Raw genomic sequence first — 16,508 nt, forward strand, 5'->3', positions numbered from 1 at the left:
ACTTGGACATTATATATCTCATCGGTAATAATATATCAGATCCACCTATCAAAAGTTGATGGTTCGAAACCTCATTAGCATTTTCGTATGCTAACATGTCTGATTCGATATTTTAATCTTTAGCGAAGTAAAATAAATTTTTATTTCGTCTCTAAGTTTCTGTCACATATCCATATTTTCCAGTAAATGTTTGCCACAGAATCCATAGTTCAACCTCTTCTCGCCGACATCCAACAGTAGAACAAGCATCGGTGATCTAAGCTACTTGGGTTTCGGAGCTCAGTAAGACCTCCTCCTGAGAGCAATCATCCCCAGCAAGACCAGCAGTAGGTAAGCTACGGACGCAAGCATGGACATGGCGATGGCGGCGTTGACGCGCGCGCAAAACTTGCTGGCCGTGTCGCAGATCCGGTCCCATCCGGCCAAGTTTTCCTGCCCCTTCTCGGCCACCACGCTGATCGCCGTCGCTGCGCCGTTGCCTGAGAAGAGAAGAACCAGCATGACCAGGTCGGCCACGGAGAGTGCGAACAGCGTCCCGCCTGACCCAGCTCTCTTCGCGATCGAGATCACCAGCGCGATCACCGAGCAGAAAAAGACCACCGCGTTGACTATTACGAAGTACCTGGTAGTCAACCAAACGACGAGAGAGAGAGAGAGAGAAGAGCGTCATGCATGGGTACAGTTTCATGTGAAGCTGCATAGGAGATAACGTAAACGAATAGATTCATACACATATCCGGCGGAGTACGTCGACTTCACCGTCGCCATGAGGGTGGTCGTCTCGTTGGTGAGAGGATCACGAATGAGAAGCGTAACGATCTCCTTGGCAGCACCCATGACGACCGTCGAGATGAGGGTGAAGACGACGGCGAGGAAGCGAAGGATGTAGCCCGGTAAGTTCGTCGACGGGGGCGAGCCTTCATTGTAGCCTTGGGTTCCATCGAACCCAGGCCTGAACTGGGACTCCATTCTCACCTGGATGCTGCTGAGTGAGGAAGATGGTGGAGGACAAGAGTACTGTGTGTGAAAGGCCGGTGCAGAAGCATGTAGCACTTCCTGTGGCATGGGAAGAGACTCATGTGATTATATAGGAATTAGGTATCCTTGATCTCGGAATCAGATGCTAGATCTGATGTACTCGGAGGTCAACTAATCAGAGCTCACAGCAATGAAATGAGAATAAAGAAAGGAGGTCAACTCATCAGAACCGCCTCTGCAGGTTCCTTTAGGCTAAGATTACTGCCGAGAGAGAGAGAGAGAATGAAGAATGGCACAGACTGATGCAATCTCGGGACTTGCGCTTATTTGCTCTCTATTTTAACCTCGAACCATCAAGAACATGCACAAGGTTTTATGGATCCACTATGCTTGCTCTTCATGATGCTTTTTGTTCGTCGTATCGGTGTAGCATGTGCCGCATTAAAGGATATCAGTCAACGTTTCCTCTCTCTCTCTCTCTCTCTCTCTCTCTCTCTCTCTCTCTCTCTCTCTATATATATATATATATATATCTATCTATCTATCTATCTATCTATCTATCTATCTATTTACATCTTCTCAAATATGTTTATTTTGGATTAGTATCAGAACATTACACCATGAAACTATCAGAAGACAGATAACACAAATCAACCTTGTTTTTGTAGCCAATGTTGATAAAGTAAAAAGAGAAACAAGAGATCATATTTAACCCCACACAGTTTCAGCATTGAGAGTCTTTGGAAAAGAGAGTATAATTGAGATGTTATGCAGGCTCATTAGCTCAAATTCTCCCAGAGGTACATTAAGTCAGAATCCCATACCAAAAAGAAGAGTTTTGAAAGGAGAGTATGATTGATGATTGGCTATTCATTAAATTCAGATGTTACAAGCTGGTTCAGTTCAGATGGCTAGACCAGATATGTGGCGAGCAAATCACTCTTCCTCTGGTTCTTCCTCTTCCTGCAATAGATTCTCCCTGTTGTCGTGCGCCCAGAACCCACGCACATCTATGAGCATGCTCGCGACCGTGCCACCTTGCTTGCAGGCAAGAAGATCAGCAAGTGTGACCCTAAGAGGGTCCACGGGTTTGACCATGTCCCAGATTTCATCTCTTACATCTTCAATACAGAGCTCATAGTTCCCACCCTCGATCCACTTCTGGTGCACATCTCTGGCAAAAGGAACATAACGTAAGGAAGATTTCAAGGCTAGCAATGCAAAACAGGAAGAGGAAACACTAGAGTTACTGCTTTCAGTGCCTAGACACTAGAAGAGTATATGGCCTTCTGTCGAACAAGGATCCTAGATAATTAATTCTTGACGTTGTTCGAAATAAAACAAGAGTTAAAAGACGACCATTTCGATTCTTCCTTTTATACATACATCCACTTTAGACAGTCAATCAATGTACTAGCCACACTAGGCAGTAAGGTGCTATGACTAGGCCAGCAATTCTGTAGGCCAACCAGATAATCAAATGTGACTATATATATCCCTCTACTTCTGAATGAATTCAAATGTTTTTGTAACTTGAACACGAGCAATTTTCTAGTTCAGTTCTTGAAGAATCTTACATGAATACCTTCATGCAGTAAAACTAGTTGGATTATATAGTTGGATTATATTTATAGAACATCAGTTAGAATTAATTTGCTGGATAAGCGTGCAGCGCATGACTGGGTAGTCAAGGGTTTCACCCCTAGAACAACCCATCCAAAAACATTAGACTTCATGAACCTACGTAATATAAGATTGAATTACACAGTCAATACCACATTGATGTTGTCAAGAACTTAACAAGTCACACCTTCAAATAATTGACTTCCTTACCAGTAAAAAACACGACAAAACTGCCGCATCGACAGAATTAGTGCTGACCACAGTCGCACATACCATACATATACCACGCTAGCACCAAACTGTGATGCGGTCTTAATTACATCACACATGGGAGTGTTTAAAAAATGAAAATAAAAAGAAATCCAGAAATGGACATAAGTTGAGAAATGGATAAGAGATATTGGTACTATTCCGAACGACAGAATAAATGAAAGATATGAAGACACTTATAAAGCAACTGGAAGCAACAAATAGAGAGGAAAGTGGCCAATAAGTAATACTGAAGCTATGATAAAAGGCTTTCAGTCAGTTATAGAAGATTTAAAGTAGTAGAGCAGTTATGGGAAACAGCCCAACAGTTAAAAAAATGATACATTCATTTTAAAATCTACTGTCATTGAATCAATAATCAATTTTGTTTGGACATTACGGCATGTTATTGTTGTTGTTGCTGTATAATCATATGCAATGACACTGAACATACTAAGAAAAATAATTTAGCATTCAGATCTGTTTCCTTGATGATAAAAAAGCAATTTTGACAAAAGTACAGTAAATTCATTCTTTAAGATTATTTTACATCAACAATTTAAAACCATAATATGGTCCAATTAATAGACATCTTGGACAAAATAAGCCATGTACAAGAAGAAGCAGCATCTTGACATAGGCTATCTTATATATCAACTTTCGGGACCTTAAACACAGATGCTATCTATAGAACATATAGATGCCTTGTCCTTAAGATTCTTTTACATCAACAATGTAAAGCCATAATATGGTCCAATCAATAGACATCTTGGACAGAATGCCATCTATGCAACATATAGATTCATGACATAGGCTATCTTATATGACATAAGCCATAATAGGCCATGTACAATAACAAGCAGCAACATGACATAGGCTATCTTATATGTTACATTTTGGGGCCTTAAACACAGATGCCATCTATGCAACATATAGATTCACTTCGACTCGGGGGACATGTATACAGATACAGATATCAAACAGATACTAAATTCTCTAACCATATTTGTCCAAGCAGACATGAATACAAACGTATATATAACAGATATGAGCTTAAATCATATTTAGTAGGATGACGATGCAAATATTACATGAATTGCAGATAACATAAAAACATATATAAAAACCAATTTCAACCTACAATTTAAAATTTTTATTTATAGCAATTATGAAAAAAATGAAAGAATGATTAAAATAACATACATAGAAAACTCAATCAATTAACAACTTTTCTTTGATTAATAAAAGAAAATTCAACACTTTAAGTTTGAGGTATCTTTGATTATTTGAGTATTTCAATATAGATAAAATTCAACCTATGTATGTATGTCTTCAGATATGAATACAAATATGTGATAAATACACATTTCTACAAATATATAGAGTTCAACTTGAATATGAGAATAGATTCATACTTCATAGAGATAATATCCTACCCACATTAATCCTTGGAGCTTCCAAACTTCTACAGCTTGCTAAGCCTATGTGTGGTTAAACTCCTGTTTACGCTAGACAGCACAAAATCGATAAGAGAACCACCTTTCTCAAATCTGCCAATAACTTATCTATGTACATCTTGAAACTTCAAGGTTCACTTAGTATTTCTGGAAGCAAAGAAAAACCAAGGCCTATTCAGAATCTCATTTAGTTGTTTATTTCCAATGCAAAACTGATATATATTCATTTGAAATAGTTACTTCTGTTGTTAAGGAAATGCTTTTGGCTGATTAACTTTACCATGATAATAATTAAAGCAAATCTCCAAGTGAATGTGAAAGTACTACTTAGAAGGTACTTCTTTCCATCAAATCAAAGTTTGAGGACAGAATTACGAGGACACTACCCCATGTTCATATTTGCATGGCTGCACCAAAACACAATGAAATACCAAACTGTTGCATATCCAGGAAAAGGTTCTCTAGTCACCAATATTGCCTCCATTTAATGTAAAGATCTTAGGAGTATAAACAGTCACTAGCAAGATCATAAGTGTTTCAATAATATCATAATTGGCTCCAGAAAATGGCATAGCTAATAGGAATTACGCAATGTAACAAACCACATCCCTTAATAAAAGCCGCTTACAAAGAATGGGGGCTATAAAACTACATATTTACAAAGGTGCAGTACTATTTTAATAGTAGTAAGAGAAACTCCATATCAGGAAAAAAACAAAAGAAAAATAAATCAGTGTATTACAATAAACATACTAAACTTACAGCTAATAATGTCAGCAGTCGAAGTACATGCATGTGGATCAACATGAACATACATATATATAATAAATAGTAAATGTATGAACATGTAGTACATGAACAGGATCACATGAGATCACACTAAGGATTAAAAAGCAATGTAACAATAGACATAATCAAAGAAAAGCACCTGAAGAGGGTATGAACATCAGCTGTTGTAAGATAGCCCCGTCCCTGGAGATCAAGACACCTGAACAAGTACGTCAATCCTTCGGGTGTGTCTTTGTTTTCCAGGGCCAGAACAAAATCCAGAAAGCTTTCGAAGTCCATCTCACGAGAATTACCCCCGCCAGTTTTACTTCGACGTACATGCTCATCAAAAACTGAAAACATAGAAAAGAACAATAACAAGACTGACATGTGTTCAATAATAACAAGAAAGAAAATATAACCACATTTATTTAGGAGCAGCAGCAAAGAACTATTCGTCTGGAGAATCATGGAAAGTTGTATATGGATTGGTACAATGCCATATTAGCAACTTAACAAAAGAATGCTTGTCAAATCCATGTCACACACCAAGAAAGGAAAGGAACAGGAAGCCAAAAAAAATAAAAAGAAAATTTTGAACTCTCTTTACTTGTAAGCTTGCATTAAGAAGATTGTTCCTGTGGTGCTAGAATTGTAGAAAGGTAAAACAGCACATACAAAGAGTAGATATGTTTAATAGTTAATGGTCAATAGACTCAATACCAAGCAGCAAGTATGGAATGCTAGCAATTCTGGAATTTGAACTAAATGTGAGAAAAAGAATTTTGTAGACACAAAAACAAAAAGACGTAAAATCTTATGAAATTCTTACTAGTTTAGGAAGGTTTAGGCTTCCCAAATGAGTCATAGCATGCAGCATGACGTAAAAGATGTATAAATCAGAAAATCAGTTTGAAAACTGTGTGCACACAGTCCTAATTCTTCTATCAATGTAATTCTTATTGTTCATTGCAGCCTTGAACTTCCTCTTTCGACAAAAGGAATTCTTACTTCAGTAGTGAAATCCATAATTAGGTTTAGAATAATATCCAGATAACTGAAAGAAATAATGGAATAACAAAGACAAAATTAAAACTAATTGTAGGCTATCATATATGACAGTCAAAAAATTTGACAATATTCAAATCTATAGAGAACTATTGCTCTCAACAAGCTCCTGCGAATTTTTCTCATGGAGTACTTGGACGGCTTGCATATCCTTGTCAACAACCATTACCATAAAGGAGTTGAATAAATTTTAGACCCTTGTTAAGATATTTGCGCATGATTGTTTCAAGAGCCTTGCATTTCACAAATAATTTTATATTAATGCTACCAAATAAAATTCTCCATAAAAGAGTATCTAAAGTGAACCTGTTTTTTGCTATAGAAGGTACATTGATGGTGCAACCCTTTAACGAAATTGAGAGATAAAGAATTTTGATAATGAGTGTGGATTGCATTAGTAGATGGTGTGTATATTTCCAATTCATTGGTGAATGAAATATGAATGAATAACAAAGTATCAAAGATTTAACAGCATTTCTTTGCATAACTTCAAAAATTCTTTGCATATGCCCTACAACTTGTAAAAATAGAAGTCGTATCTGAAGTACAAGCTCACAACAAAGTACTTCTATTCAAGGTATATATATATATACACACACACACACACACACACACACACACACACACACACACACACACACACATATATATATATATGTATATATGTATATATATATATATATATATATATATATATATATATATATATATATAAAATTCAGCGACGTCGCCTCTCTCTTCGTCCAGGCGGGGCGACGTCGCCTCGTTTATATATATATATATATATATATATATTCGTTCCATCTAGTAACGAGCGGTCCGTGTACCAGTAAGCTGACGGACCGGTACGTACCGCCCATACCGAGCGGTATTATTCGAAATTGCATATCTAGATTCTTTACAATAGTTTAAAAGATCATGGACTGAAAAATGAGCTTACTACGCATGGAGTGCTAGAAACTAACCTCTCTCAATAAAGATTTCAGTCAGTGTCCCATCTGCATATTCTTTGAGCTCTTGCTTGCTTAATGTTCCATTCTTGTCTTTATCTAGAGCAAGAAACATATCTGTGCAATAATAACACAATAAGAAATCATCTAAAAGGAAACATACCTCAGTTCATACCCCTTGATATCCAGAAAAACACAAAAAATATCCTAATTTGTAAATGCAAGTTACCCTAGAAAGCCATTATCCCATGTAGTTGCAATATCCTTCAATTGCTAGTATCAGAAGACAAATTAGGGAGGATCACTACTATCAACATAAGCAGGTTATAAAGTTAACTGGGACATTACTGATAATCTATGAAGCTTATAGATTGTCATAATCTATAAAGTTTGCGACACCAATGTTCTCATACAATGAAAGCCATCACATCTGAAGCATTGTCTATTGCTCAGAAAGTCAGATTCACATGGAAACTCTGCAATATTTTCAATAGATATTTCCAGATTATGCTGAAATTATACAGTTCTTACCATGATTAAGTTGGTCAATGGCCCAATATTCCTCTACTGATCTACATTAAATTTTTTGTAATTGAGCTTCATTACCTTCTTTACTATTTTTTGGCAGAAAGAACAAAAACAACAAAAGTTCATTGATAACTGTCTTGTGATTGTTCAACACGAATGGTTAATGCTACACATTAATTTTTTACAGCTCTCATTTATTATTCCACACAAATGCAAATGAACAACTGTGTTCATCTAGAAATTTCTCATGTTGAACAACCTGAATCCACGGTCAGCAATGCTCAACTGTGTCATGTTGCAAAACTAATGCTCAGGTTGGACATACAAGGGTCAGCATTGAAGTTTAGAAGGAGGCCCCAGATAATGTTGCAACACTGTCATATTGGCCTATTTGACAAATGTTTCAGTTTCATCACTGGACTATAATTTCTTTGAGAATCTTCCAGATGCTTGTGGAAAATCCCACATAAAGAGAAAGAATAAAAAGTTGAACTATTCTGTGTTGATTGGTTCACATCCACTACATATTGATTTTACCACATCAATTCACAAGATACATGAACACAAACGACCATGATAATTAAAAATTGCCTCTCCTAGATTAATCTGTTTTCCACAAAATTACTGTTTATATATGATACCAGTAGTAAATTCATGATAGAATTTTGACAACTACTTGGATGCTAGCTAATCATCATAACATACATAAATATAGGATCCAAACCTGACCTTATAAGCATAATAATGGAATGGTGAAGAGGCATATTGAACAGTCAAAAAGCAAATCTACTAGTTTATAGCCAACTGAGCTTTCTTCTCACCCTATGGTTGGAGCACACCTATCTTAATGTTACACTGTCTGATTCTGAATTTTTAAAAGGTAAAATGGAGTATGCCGTAAATATGAGAATAAGGGTTAACTTATGCTTAAAGGACTAAAGGATTAGGATTTCCTAACATGTGATAAAGCAGGCTCTAAGAGTAAATACCATTACATAAAATGATCTGTACTTCAGAATGTATAAAATTCATTATCAAACTTGATATGAGATATCTAATAGCACCTGGCTAGCTCTACTTTAGTGTCCATGAAGGGAACAGAATATGCAGCCAACAATAAAAGCAGAAAGACATCAAGATAATCATAAATACACGACATACCACAAATACGCTGTGCAGAAGTTAAAGAGAACCAATTCTCTGCCTGTTCAGTATCAGTAACTTCTTCTTCACTTTCCTAAAGAACAGTCAAAACGTATATCAAATAGAGAACCAGAAGTAGGGTCTGATGCATCTAAATTTTCCTGTACCACAATATAGAGCTGCAGAACCTTACTATTCATGCATTTGAGGAAAAAAGTAACAATTACAGAAACTGTTATAGCTAAATATTCTTCTAAGGGATATGTTTTATTTGAATTAGGAAAAGGTTAAAAAAATCTTTCTAGTATGACAACTGGTAAGATGGTAAAGTTTTGATATCTTGGTTATGCACATAGGTTTTGGATTGTTAGACCTTGCAGATATTTCTACCGCAATGCACATGACGGCAATTTAATCCCTGTTTTGATGAACAATCTATTGGTTCTCTGCATTGCTTTCTGATAGAACCATAACTAAGTCAAATTCTTGGCACAAGACTGTTTCAGTCACCATTCCAACCAGAAAATTAGCGGCATTTGCTAGAGTCTGTCACTCCAAATTAGTTGATTTAAGCCAAATTCTGCCAATCCAGGTGCCAAATCAATCATATTTGACAAACTCAGATGATTCTCGCAAAAAAATTCGACCCAGTTTGAATTGATCCAGTCAATTCAGTTGAGGGTTAACAGGAATCTAGAAGAGATACCAAAGTTCTCAATAATCACATACAAGATACCCCATAAGCTCTAAGATTTATCTTTTCGCCTTAAGCTCTTATTTTCATCTTTGAATCTTCTACTAACTAAATACTCACTGGAACTAGGCCATTCTTTGGCTTTTGTTTATAAAAAACATGCTTCAGCAGCAAAAGATACCAGTAACAAACACCTAGTGCTACAATTGTCGCAATATTTTGGAGCAAAATCATGTACGATGTGTTAATATTTTGTTGACTTTGCAGTGATATAAAGATTTGTTTTCATCAGTCTCTTAGCTTTACTACTTATCTTCTATTTTACCAATAGTAACATTCATCTGTAGAGGGAAACAATAAGGTAAAGAGAGTCCACTTTACAACACCAAAATTCCAAGATTCCAAGAACAAGATTGCAAACCAACAAAAGCTCCTCACCCCAAAAACTGAGAAGAATAGAAAGAAGAAGCCACTAGTCTTACTTAAACAAAGTAAACATGCAAAAAATCAAGATAAAAGTAGTGGCATATGGTAGTTAGCAATCCATAATATGATAATCCTAGAAAACTTTTTGCCTTAGTAATTTACTGAAAAAGTAAAAACTCATCAATCATCTAATTTTAAATGTCCACCAAACTTCGATAAGAAACAGTAACAAATATAACTTGCTTCTTTTTATCAAAATTGTGTGAGGTAGTGTTTTTTGTTTGACAGAAAGGAAAATGTGAAATTTAAATCTCTCTCTCTCTCTCTCTCTCTCTCTCTCTCTCTCTATATATATATATATATATATATATATATATATATATATATATATATATACACACACACATATGTATATACATGTATGTATATACATATATATATATATATATATATATATATACATATATGTACATACATATATGTATGTATATATATATACATATATGTACATACATATATGTATGTATATATATATATGTGTGTGTGTGTGTGTATGGATGTATGTATGTATGTATATGTGTATATACACACACACACGCCATGTTACTAAGCTCTCACCAGAAAACATTCAATGGTCTATGTTATATATTTGTTATCATTAAAAAAAGACATATCCAATGCACAAGGCTTCCACCAATACGAAGTCTGGAGAGGATCAAAGTACGAAGTCTTCCCTCTAAATATAGAAGGGTTGTTTCTGTAACATGTTTCTTACTGTTAATTGAATATTTTTTTAACATAAGGGAAGGGGGATCTTGTATTAAAATAGCTACCTGGTGCAGCTCCATGAGCTCCTGTAGACAGTTGCTCAGCAAAACCTTCTTTATGTCAGCCTTTCCTATGATTATTCAAAAAAAAAAAAAAAACTTAACGTTATCCTGGGTCTGTAAAACTTGGCGATTCCTCCTATGGCAATTTTCAATCAATCTTTCAGTATACAGGAAGAGTTAAGTAGAAAACCTCGCCTATGAGGATCACAAAAGAAGAAGAACTTGCGTACAGCTATTCGACAATACATCTGAACAAAGGCTGCAGGCATGTCACGGAGCTGTGCCAGATTAGGAATAAGGCCTCTTATATAGGCCTCCATTTCCTGCAGTTACAATGGTGTCACAAGCATCTACTTCTATTGCAAATATCAATACACCAAAATAAATGCATTCTTACATGAGGTTGAAGGAAACCATCGGAGTCCTCATCAAGCTCACTCATATCGATTCTTGCCTGTGTAAGTGAAACCTGATGCATAACAAAGATGAACCAGACACTTCACATATCCAGTGAGAATATCTAAAATTATTTCAAGAATATGAATGAGAATTGGACAATGACCATATTAGAATCTCCAACAATTGATCAGAGATGTATCTTAAGAATTGAACAGTAACCAAAGAGGCGCCTTTCAACTGTTGAACTACTCTGTTCCAATATTTCTTTTCAATCCAACCTTTCTCAGGATAGTTTATGACTATATGTACAAGTTCTTCATTAGCAACCTGTTAGTAAAATCATTAAGTTCCAGTACGTATGACTTATGAGACTCCTACTGTCCTACATACAATAGTATTTTCTTATCGAGATGATCCATGTTTCATGAGATGTCAAACAGAAGAAGATCATCAAGTATTGACCATTAAAAGTTTTGGCAATAACAGTGACTTTCTTTAGCAGTTAATCAACTTCAGAAAGATACACAACTCCAAAATCTTTTTCTTTGGATAAAAATATAATCAAATCATTACTAAAGTTGTGTATTATACAAGTGGCAGAGAAGGAGATGTGGCAAACTTTTTATCGAGAATGTTAAGTTGTAACATTCAGCATAATCCTTCTAATACTAGCTCCCTGACTGTTGCAATCAAGTTATTCAAGTTAACCAATTAAGCATGCCAACATTATTCATTTTGACAGTGAAAAATGAAAGAACATGAGTTAATGAATTGGATCCAAAATTATAATAAGAATCAAAATAAAGCCCCTGGTACTGATTTTACAATTACATGCCCTCACAACTGCCAATGCTGCATTTACAATAAAAAATTGGACATTCAGATAAACTGTACATCATTAGTATGATCTATGACACACTAGAATGCAGTCACCTAGTTGGTGATGTTCATAGTTCAAGCTGACAATATTAAGTGCTATATACAAACGGGGACATAGTTAACGAAGAAATGACAAGACTAGTTTTTTCATTAAAAATAAATCTATTAGTTAATAGGGAAAGTATATTTGGCAGAAAATGACTACAACCAGCAACAATGTTGGAATTTTCCATGTAATATAATTTGTTAAGATAAAAAATTCAATGGTAAAGAAACCAAAGATACCGTCCGCATCACATAAAGATAGAAAGGCAGGATAGCTATTCTTCCAGATTCATCCTTTTCAAACTTCATGAAATTAGAAGGGCTAAAAAATCGTCGACATTTTGGACCAATTTGCTCTGTGCAAAGAGAGGCGATGTGACAGAAATCTTCATAGTTCATCTGTAGAAGGGGATAAGAAACCAATATGTATTACCAGAATTTTTACATATATCAAATTATAACAAACAAGGCTAACTCATGTATTCAGGCATATAAATCAGAAATCTAAAGACACATATCCATTTGAAATACTAAAATAGCATGTAAATTGTAGTAAAAGCTAAATATATTATATATGTAATACTCAATTAGCATTCCGTTAGTACTTATTATCATAACTAGACTTGATCTTCATGGATCCACCTTTGATCTATTCGGATCTTGACTTGATCCAAATGGATCTAGCTTTGATTGTTGAGGATCTTGACTACATCCATCCGGATAAAGCGTGGATCAAGCCTAGAGCCATTCGAATCAAGATCTTCAGGGATCTAACCATTCGGATCTTTGCTTGATCCATCTGAAGTCATTTTTTCAGTCAGATCGATCTTACACCATAGATTAATGGTTTAATGACAATAGATACAACTCCAATATGCTCTAGCCTCCACAGTCCTACATGCCACAATCATACTTGCCCTAAGGAGGTTCCTACTGCATGTTATTGATGCATCAATGGCACACCATTTATGAGTATAATCTATCATTGGAGGCATTGGGTCTACGAGACGTACAATATCGAGATACAAATTCAATGATCAAGGACATTGATCCACCGGCTATGGACTCTCATCATTCATTTGGTACTAGAAGCAGAGGGATGCTGAGGTTAGAAAACTATCTTATTTTGCCCATATCTTAGAGTTTCCACACCTAATCCAACCTCTCCATTCTTTTCTCATGGGTAAAGGGGTGCATCAATCCAAGGAAGCAACCTTATTTGATGGACAGAGTGGAAACCAGCGACCGAGTTCTTCGATGGATCCATAGAGCTAAGAATTTTTGCCTTCAATACTTAGCCACTAAGCAATTCAGTTTCATATTTGTTGTTTTATAGCTTAGATTTTCTTTTATTTTTATTTATTTTGATTGTATAGTCCAAGAAAGTAGACGAAAGAACCCTGAAATAAGTTTTTTTTCTAATTTACAGCTGATTTTTCAACCAAATTTTGAAGAATCTATACATATGTACTGACAATCAACACATGGGTATTAGTCAGTACATACCAGTTCAGCCTGGGATCAGTAGATGTCTAGTACAACTGTACAAGATTGCAATCCTTGCATAGTTGCATGGAATAGGTTTCTCAACTTTACCAAAATTGTCAAGTCTTTTGCCAATGTGATAAATTATATAAGAAAAAAGGAGTATCAAAAGTTAGAATTCACCTCATAATGGAGACAGGATCGAGGTGATTGAGCATGGATATATATCAGATGCCCAATTATGTCTAATCATGAAAAGTTATGAATATAGTGCATGTCCTCATGAATTTTTGAAAATACATGTGTACCTTTTCAGCTCCAGTAGCATCATCAATAACACAATTTTCCCTTAGGCAAACCCACATGGCATCAAGGTCATCAGCATTCAGTAAAAGTTCTGACTGCTTCTGCATGATGAAGGATGAGCACAAAAACAGTTACACAGCAGCCAAAGAGACCAATAATGTTTTCAGCCTTATGCATTATTAGCATCTCTCAAAACACAACATGAAAAAATAATAATAATCAAGTTTTACCAACCAAAAAAATTATCTGTGTGACCAAATACCTTTAAGAATCGGTACTTTGCCAACCTTTGAACCCTATGACTGATTGATCCTTCTTCAGGCTTCTGCTTCACAAAGAAATATATTATGGAAACAGAATTGAAAGATTGCATGGCAAAAAACCAATTACTTTGAAAATAGTGGTAATTTGGATCAATTTTCGAGCAAAGGAGGCCGATCTGAATGTCATCATAATAAAACAACCATCAACAAACCTATATGTAATATTTTTTTCTATATGCTTTTAAATATATTGATAATAGGGCAGAGGGGATATCCTAAAACTAATCAACTAACTTGCCTTTTTGTAGAAGCTAGGGATCAATCCTGCTTGTGCATTTTTCTGTTGCCGTTCTTTGAAAATCTCGAGCAAAATCCTTTTCGTTTCAAGCTCTGAAAAAATTAAAATGTTTCTTGAGGCAAATTGTTTAATTGATATGCTCCATATAGAGGTATTGATTAAAAGCTTCTAGTAAATCCATTAAAATTATTTTTGTACCAAGATCATAAAGCATTGGAACAAGCAAAACATGTAAGCATGTAGTTGGCTTGAGGTTCAAAAGTCTGGTGTTCAAGAGACAGTGGCTTTTGAGGTTCAAAATACAAACAAGGAACACAGATTATATAGATTTTTCACATCCTTGTAAGAAACTTAGTATGTGCTGTTCCAAAGGCCACTACCAAATTAGGAACTATGAAACTCTTATCAATTGTTTGAATAATATCTGTATATCCTAACTTAAGGTTCATCCAATTATGCAAGATAATCAGGTTTCATGGAATGACAGCAAGAAATTTTATTGTTTATATGCTAAGTTTTTTTAGCCTAGTAATTTAAAGTTCTCAAACTGGACATAAAGGAATTATCCAATAGCCTAAATCCTTCCATAAACAAATTTCAGCAGCATGTTAATTAGAATAACTAAGTTAATTGGTGGAAATTCCTCTGATATAATGACATTATGTAAATATTATCCTGGTCAGATATCATAGAGGTCTCCAGATGTCCTAAATTATACAAATTTAGTAACAAAGCATGATAATCCTGCTTTGGAATAAAGGTGATGGGAAAAATTTTATAACGAATAGATTAACACAGATAGGAGATACAAGGAGTCATTTATAAAGAAAACCATCTATTTCTATCCTGTGTTCTAGACATACTCTCTTTTTTTTCTTTTTTTTTTGTAAAGAATAAGTGATAAACTGTCAAAATATTTACTAGCTAAGCTGGCTGACACCTTCAAAACTCTCATGGCCTACTAATTTAGTGACAAAGCAAGATAATCGTGCTTTGGAATATAGGTGACGGGAAAAACTTTATGACAAATAAATTAACACAAATAGAAGATACGAGGAATCATATATAAAGAAAACCCCTCTGTTTCTAGACTGTGTTCTGAAATACTCTCATGGCATACTAGTGCAACTTCATAGTTGACCCAAAGAGAAGTAAGAATGAGAAAAATGTCTATTTGAGACTTGAAAATACTCATTGAATTGCGTTAAGTTCGTCAGCATCTATTCATCACCAGCTGCAAGTGTTGTAAATTTGCAATTCATGTTGTCTAGAGATTTAGCCACTTGAATTTTCATTTGCAGTATTTCAGAATCCGCAGGACAATAAAATTCATATATTTTCCATAACATTCTTAAGTATCACATATATCCTAATCCTAAAATAAAATTGATCCAATCAGGTTTCTGATTTCAATTTCAAGTCATTAGGGCTAAATCCAAAATATAAATTAACTTAAAACTGCAACCCCAGTTTGCACCAAATACTCGTTTGTGTTCTGAACCGATGACCGACATGAATCTTCATAAAAATTTCTCCAGTTTGGAAGTGAAGGAGACCAAGAAGCACTCCCATAACTCGATTGTTTACGAAAATTTCAAGAAATATTTCTAGCACAAAAGAACCCAAGCAAGCAGAAACTCTCAAAGGGAAAAACGAGAAGAAAGAATGATGGTAATGGGGAATAAGGACAAGATTGAAGGAAGTGAACAGACCCATGAGAGCTTCCGAGCCAAGGCCGGCACCGGATCCGACGAACCGGCGCAGATTACGGACCCAGGGCATGGAGGATGCGGACGGGATCTTCTTGGGCGCCGCCGCGGCCTCGTGGCCGCCGCTGCCTTCGCCGTCGCTGGAACCGCTGTACATTGTCTACGCCGTCACCACCTCTCCGATCAGGCAGCTCCTGGGAGGACGCGTCTGGCCTAATCGTTGAACCCAAAGCGCATCGACAGATCAAACGCTACCACTGGTTCCTCTCTCGACTGGTTCAAAGCAGCCTCGGCTTTGGGAAAAGAGAGATCGCCAAGAGGTTCTCTTTGTCATTTCAACGACTTTATATATATATATATATATATATATATATATATATATATATATATAGAGGAGTAACTTACTTCGG

General features: G+C 35.6%; 2 protein-coding genes across 2 annotated transcripts; both read right to left on the reverse strand.

The window, feature by feature from the left end:
- Positions 1–125: 125 nt before the first annotated feature.
- On the reverse strand, positions 126–1,067 carry LOC135680199 (CASP-like protein 1E1). Its single transcript, XM_065194154.1, has 2 exons — positions 731–1,067; positions 126–622 (listed from the first exon to the last, which is right to left on the reverse strand). Exons 1-2 carry the CDS (start codon positions 1,063–1,065, stop codon positions 280–282), a joined length of 678 nt encoding a protein of 225 aa, XP_065050226.1. The 5' UTR covers positions 1,066–1,067; the 3' UTR covers positions 126–279.
- Positions 1,068–1,652: 585 nt separating this feature from the next.
- LOC135632734 (probable serine/threonine-protein phosphatase 2A regulatory subunit B'' subunit TON2) lies at positions 1,653–16,427 on the reverse strand. The gene is made up of 12 exons (XM_065141492.1): positions 16,102–16,427; positions 14,390–14,481; positions 14,091–14,153; positions 13,831–13,929; positions 12,278–12,436; positions 11,112–11,183; positions 10,905–11,037; positions 10,718–10,782; positions 8,783–8,858; positions 7,109–7,210; positions 5,236–5,428; positions 1,653–2,152 (listed from the first exon to the last, which is right to left on the reverse strand). Exons 1-12 carry the CDS (start codon positions 16,253–16,255, stop codon positions 1,915–1,917), a joined length of 1,446 nt encoding a protein of 481 aa, XP_064997564.1. The 5' UTR covers positions 16,256–16,427; the 3' UTR covers positions 1,653–1,914.
- Between the last annotated feature and the right edge of the window lie 81 nt (positions 16,428–16,508).

Source organism: Musa acuminata, chromosome BXJ1-1 (assembly GCF_036884655.1).
Source record: "Musa acuminata AAA Group cultivar baxijiao chromosome BXJ1-1, Cavendish_Baxijiao_AAA, whole genome shotgun sequence".
NCBI lineage: Eukaryota > Viridiplantae > Streptophyta > Magnoliopsida > Zingiberales > Musaceae > Musa > Musa acuminata.

Coding starts and splice junctions, on each gene's coding strand:
- LOC135632734 (XM_065141492.1), bottom strand. CDS start 16,255: ATGTACAGCGGTTCCAGCGACGGCGAAGGCAGCGGCGGCCACGAGGCC. Junction 14,154..14,389: donor TCCCTAGCTTCTACAAAAAG/GCAAGTTAGTTG, acceptor TTTGTGAAGCAG/AAGCCTGAAGAAGGATCAAT. Junction 8,859..10,717: donor AGCTCATGGAGCTGCACCAG/GTAGCTATTTTA, acceptor ACTGTTCTTTAG/GAAAGTGAAGAAGAAGTTAC.
- LOC135680199 (XM_065194154.1), bottom strand. CDS start 1,065: ATGCCACAGGAAGTGCTACATGCTTCTGCACCGGCCTTTCACACACAG. Junction 623..730: donor ACGTACTCCGCCGGATATGT/GTATGAATCTAT, acceptor GTTGACTACCAG/GTACTTCGTAATAGTCAACG.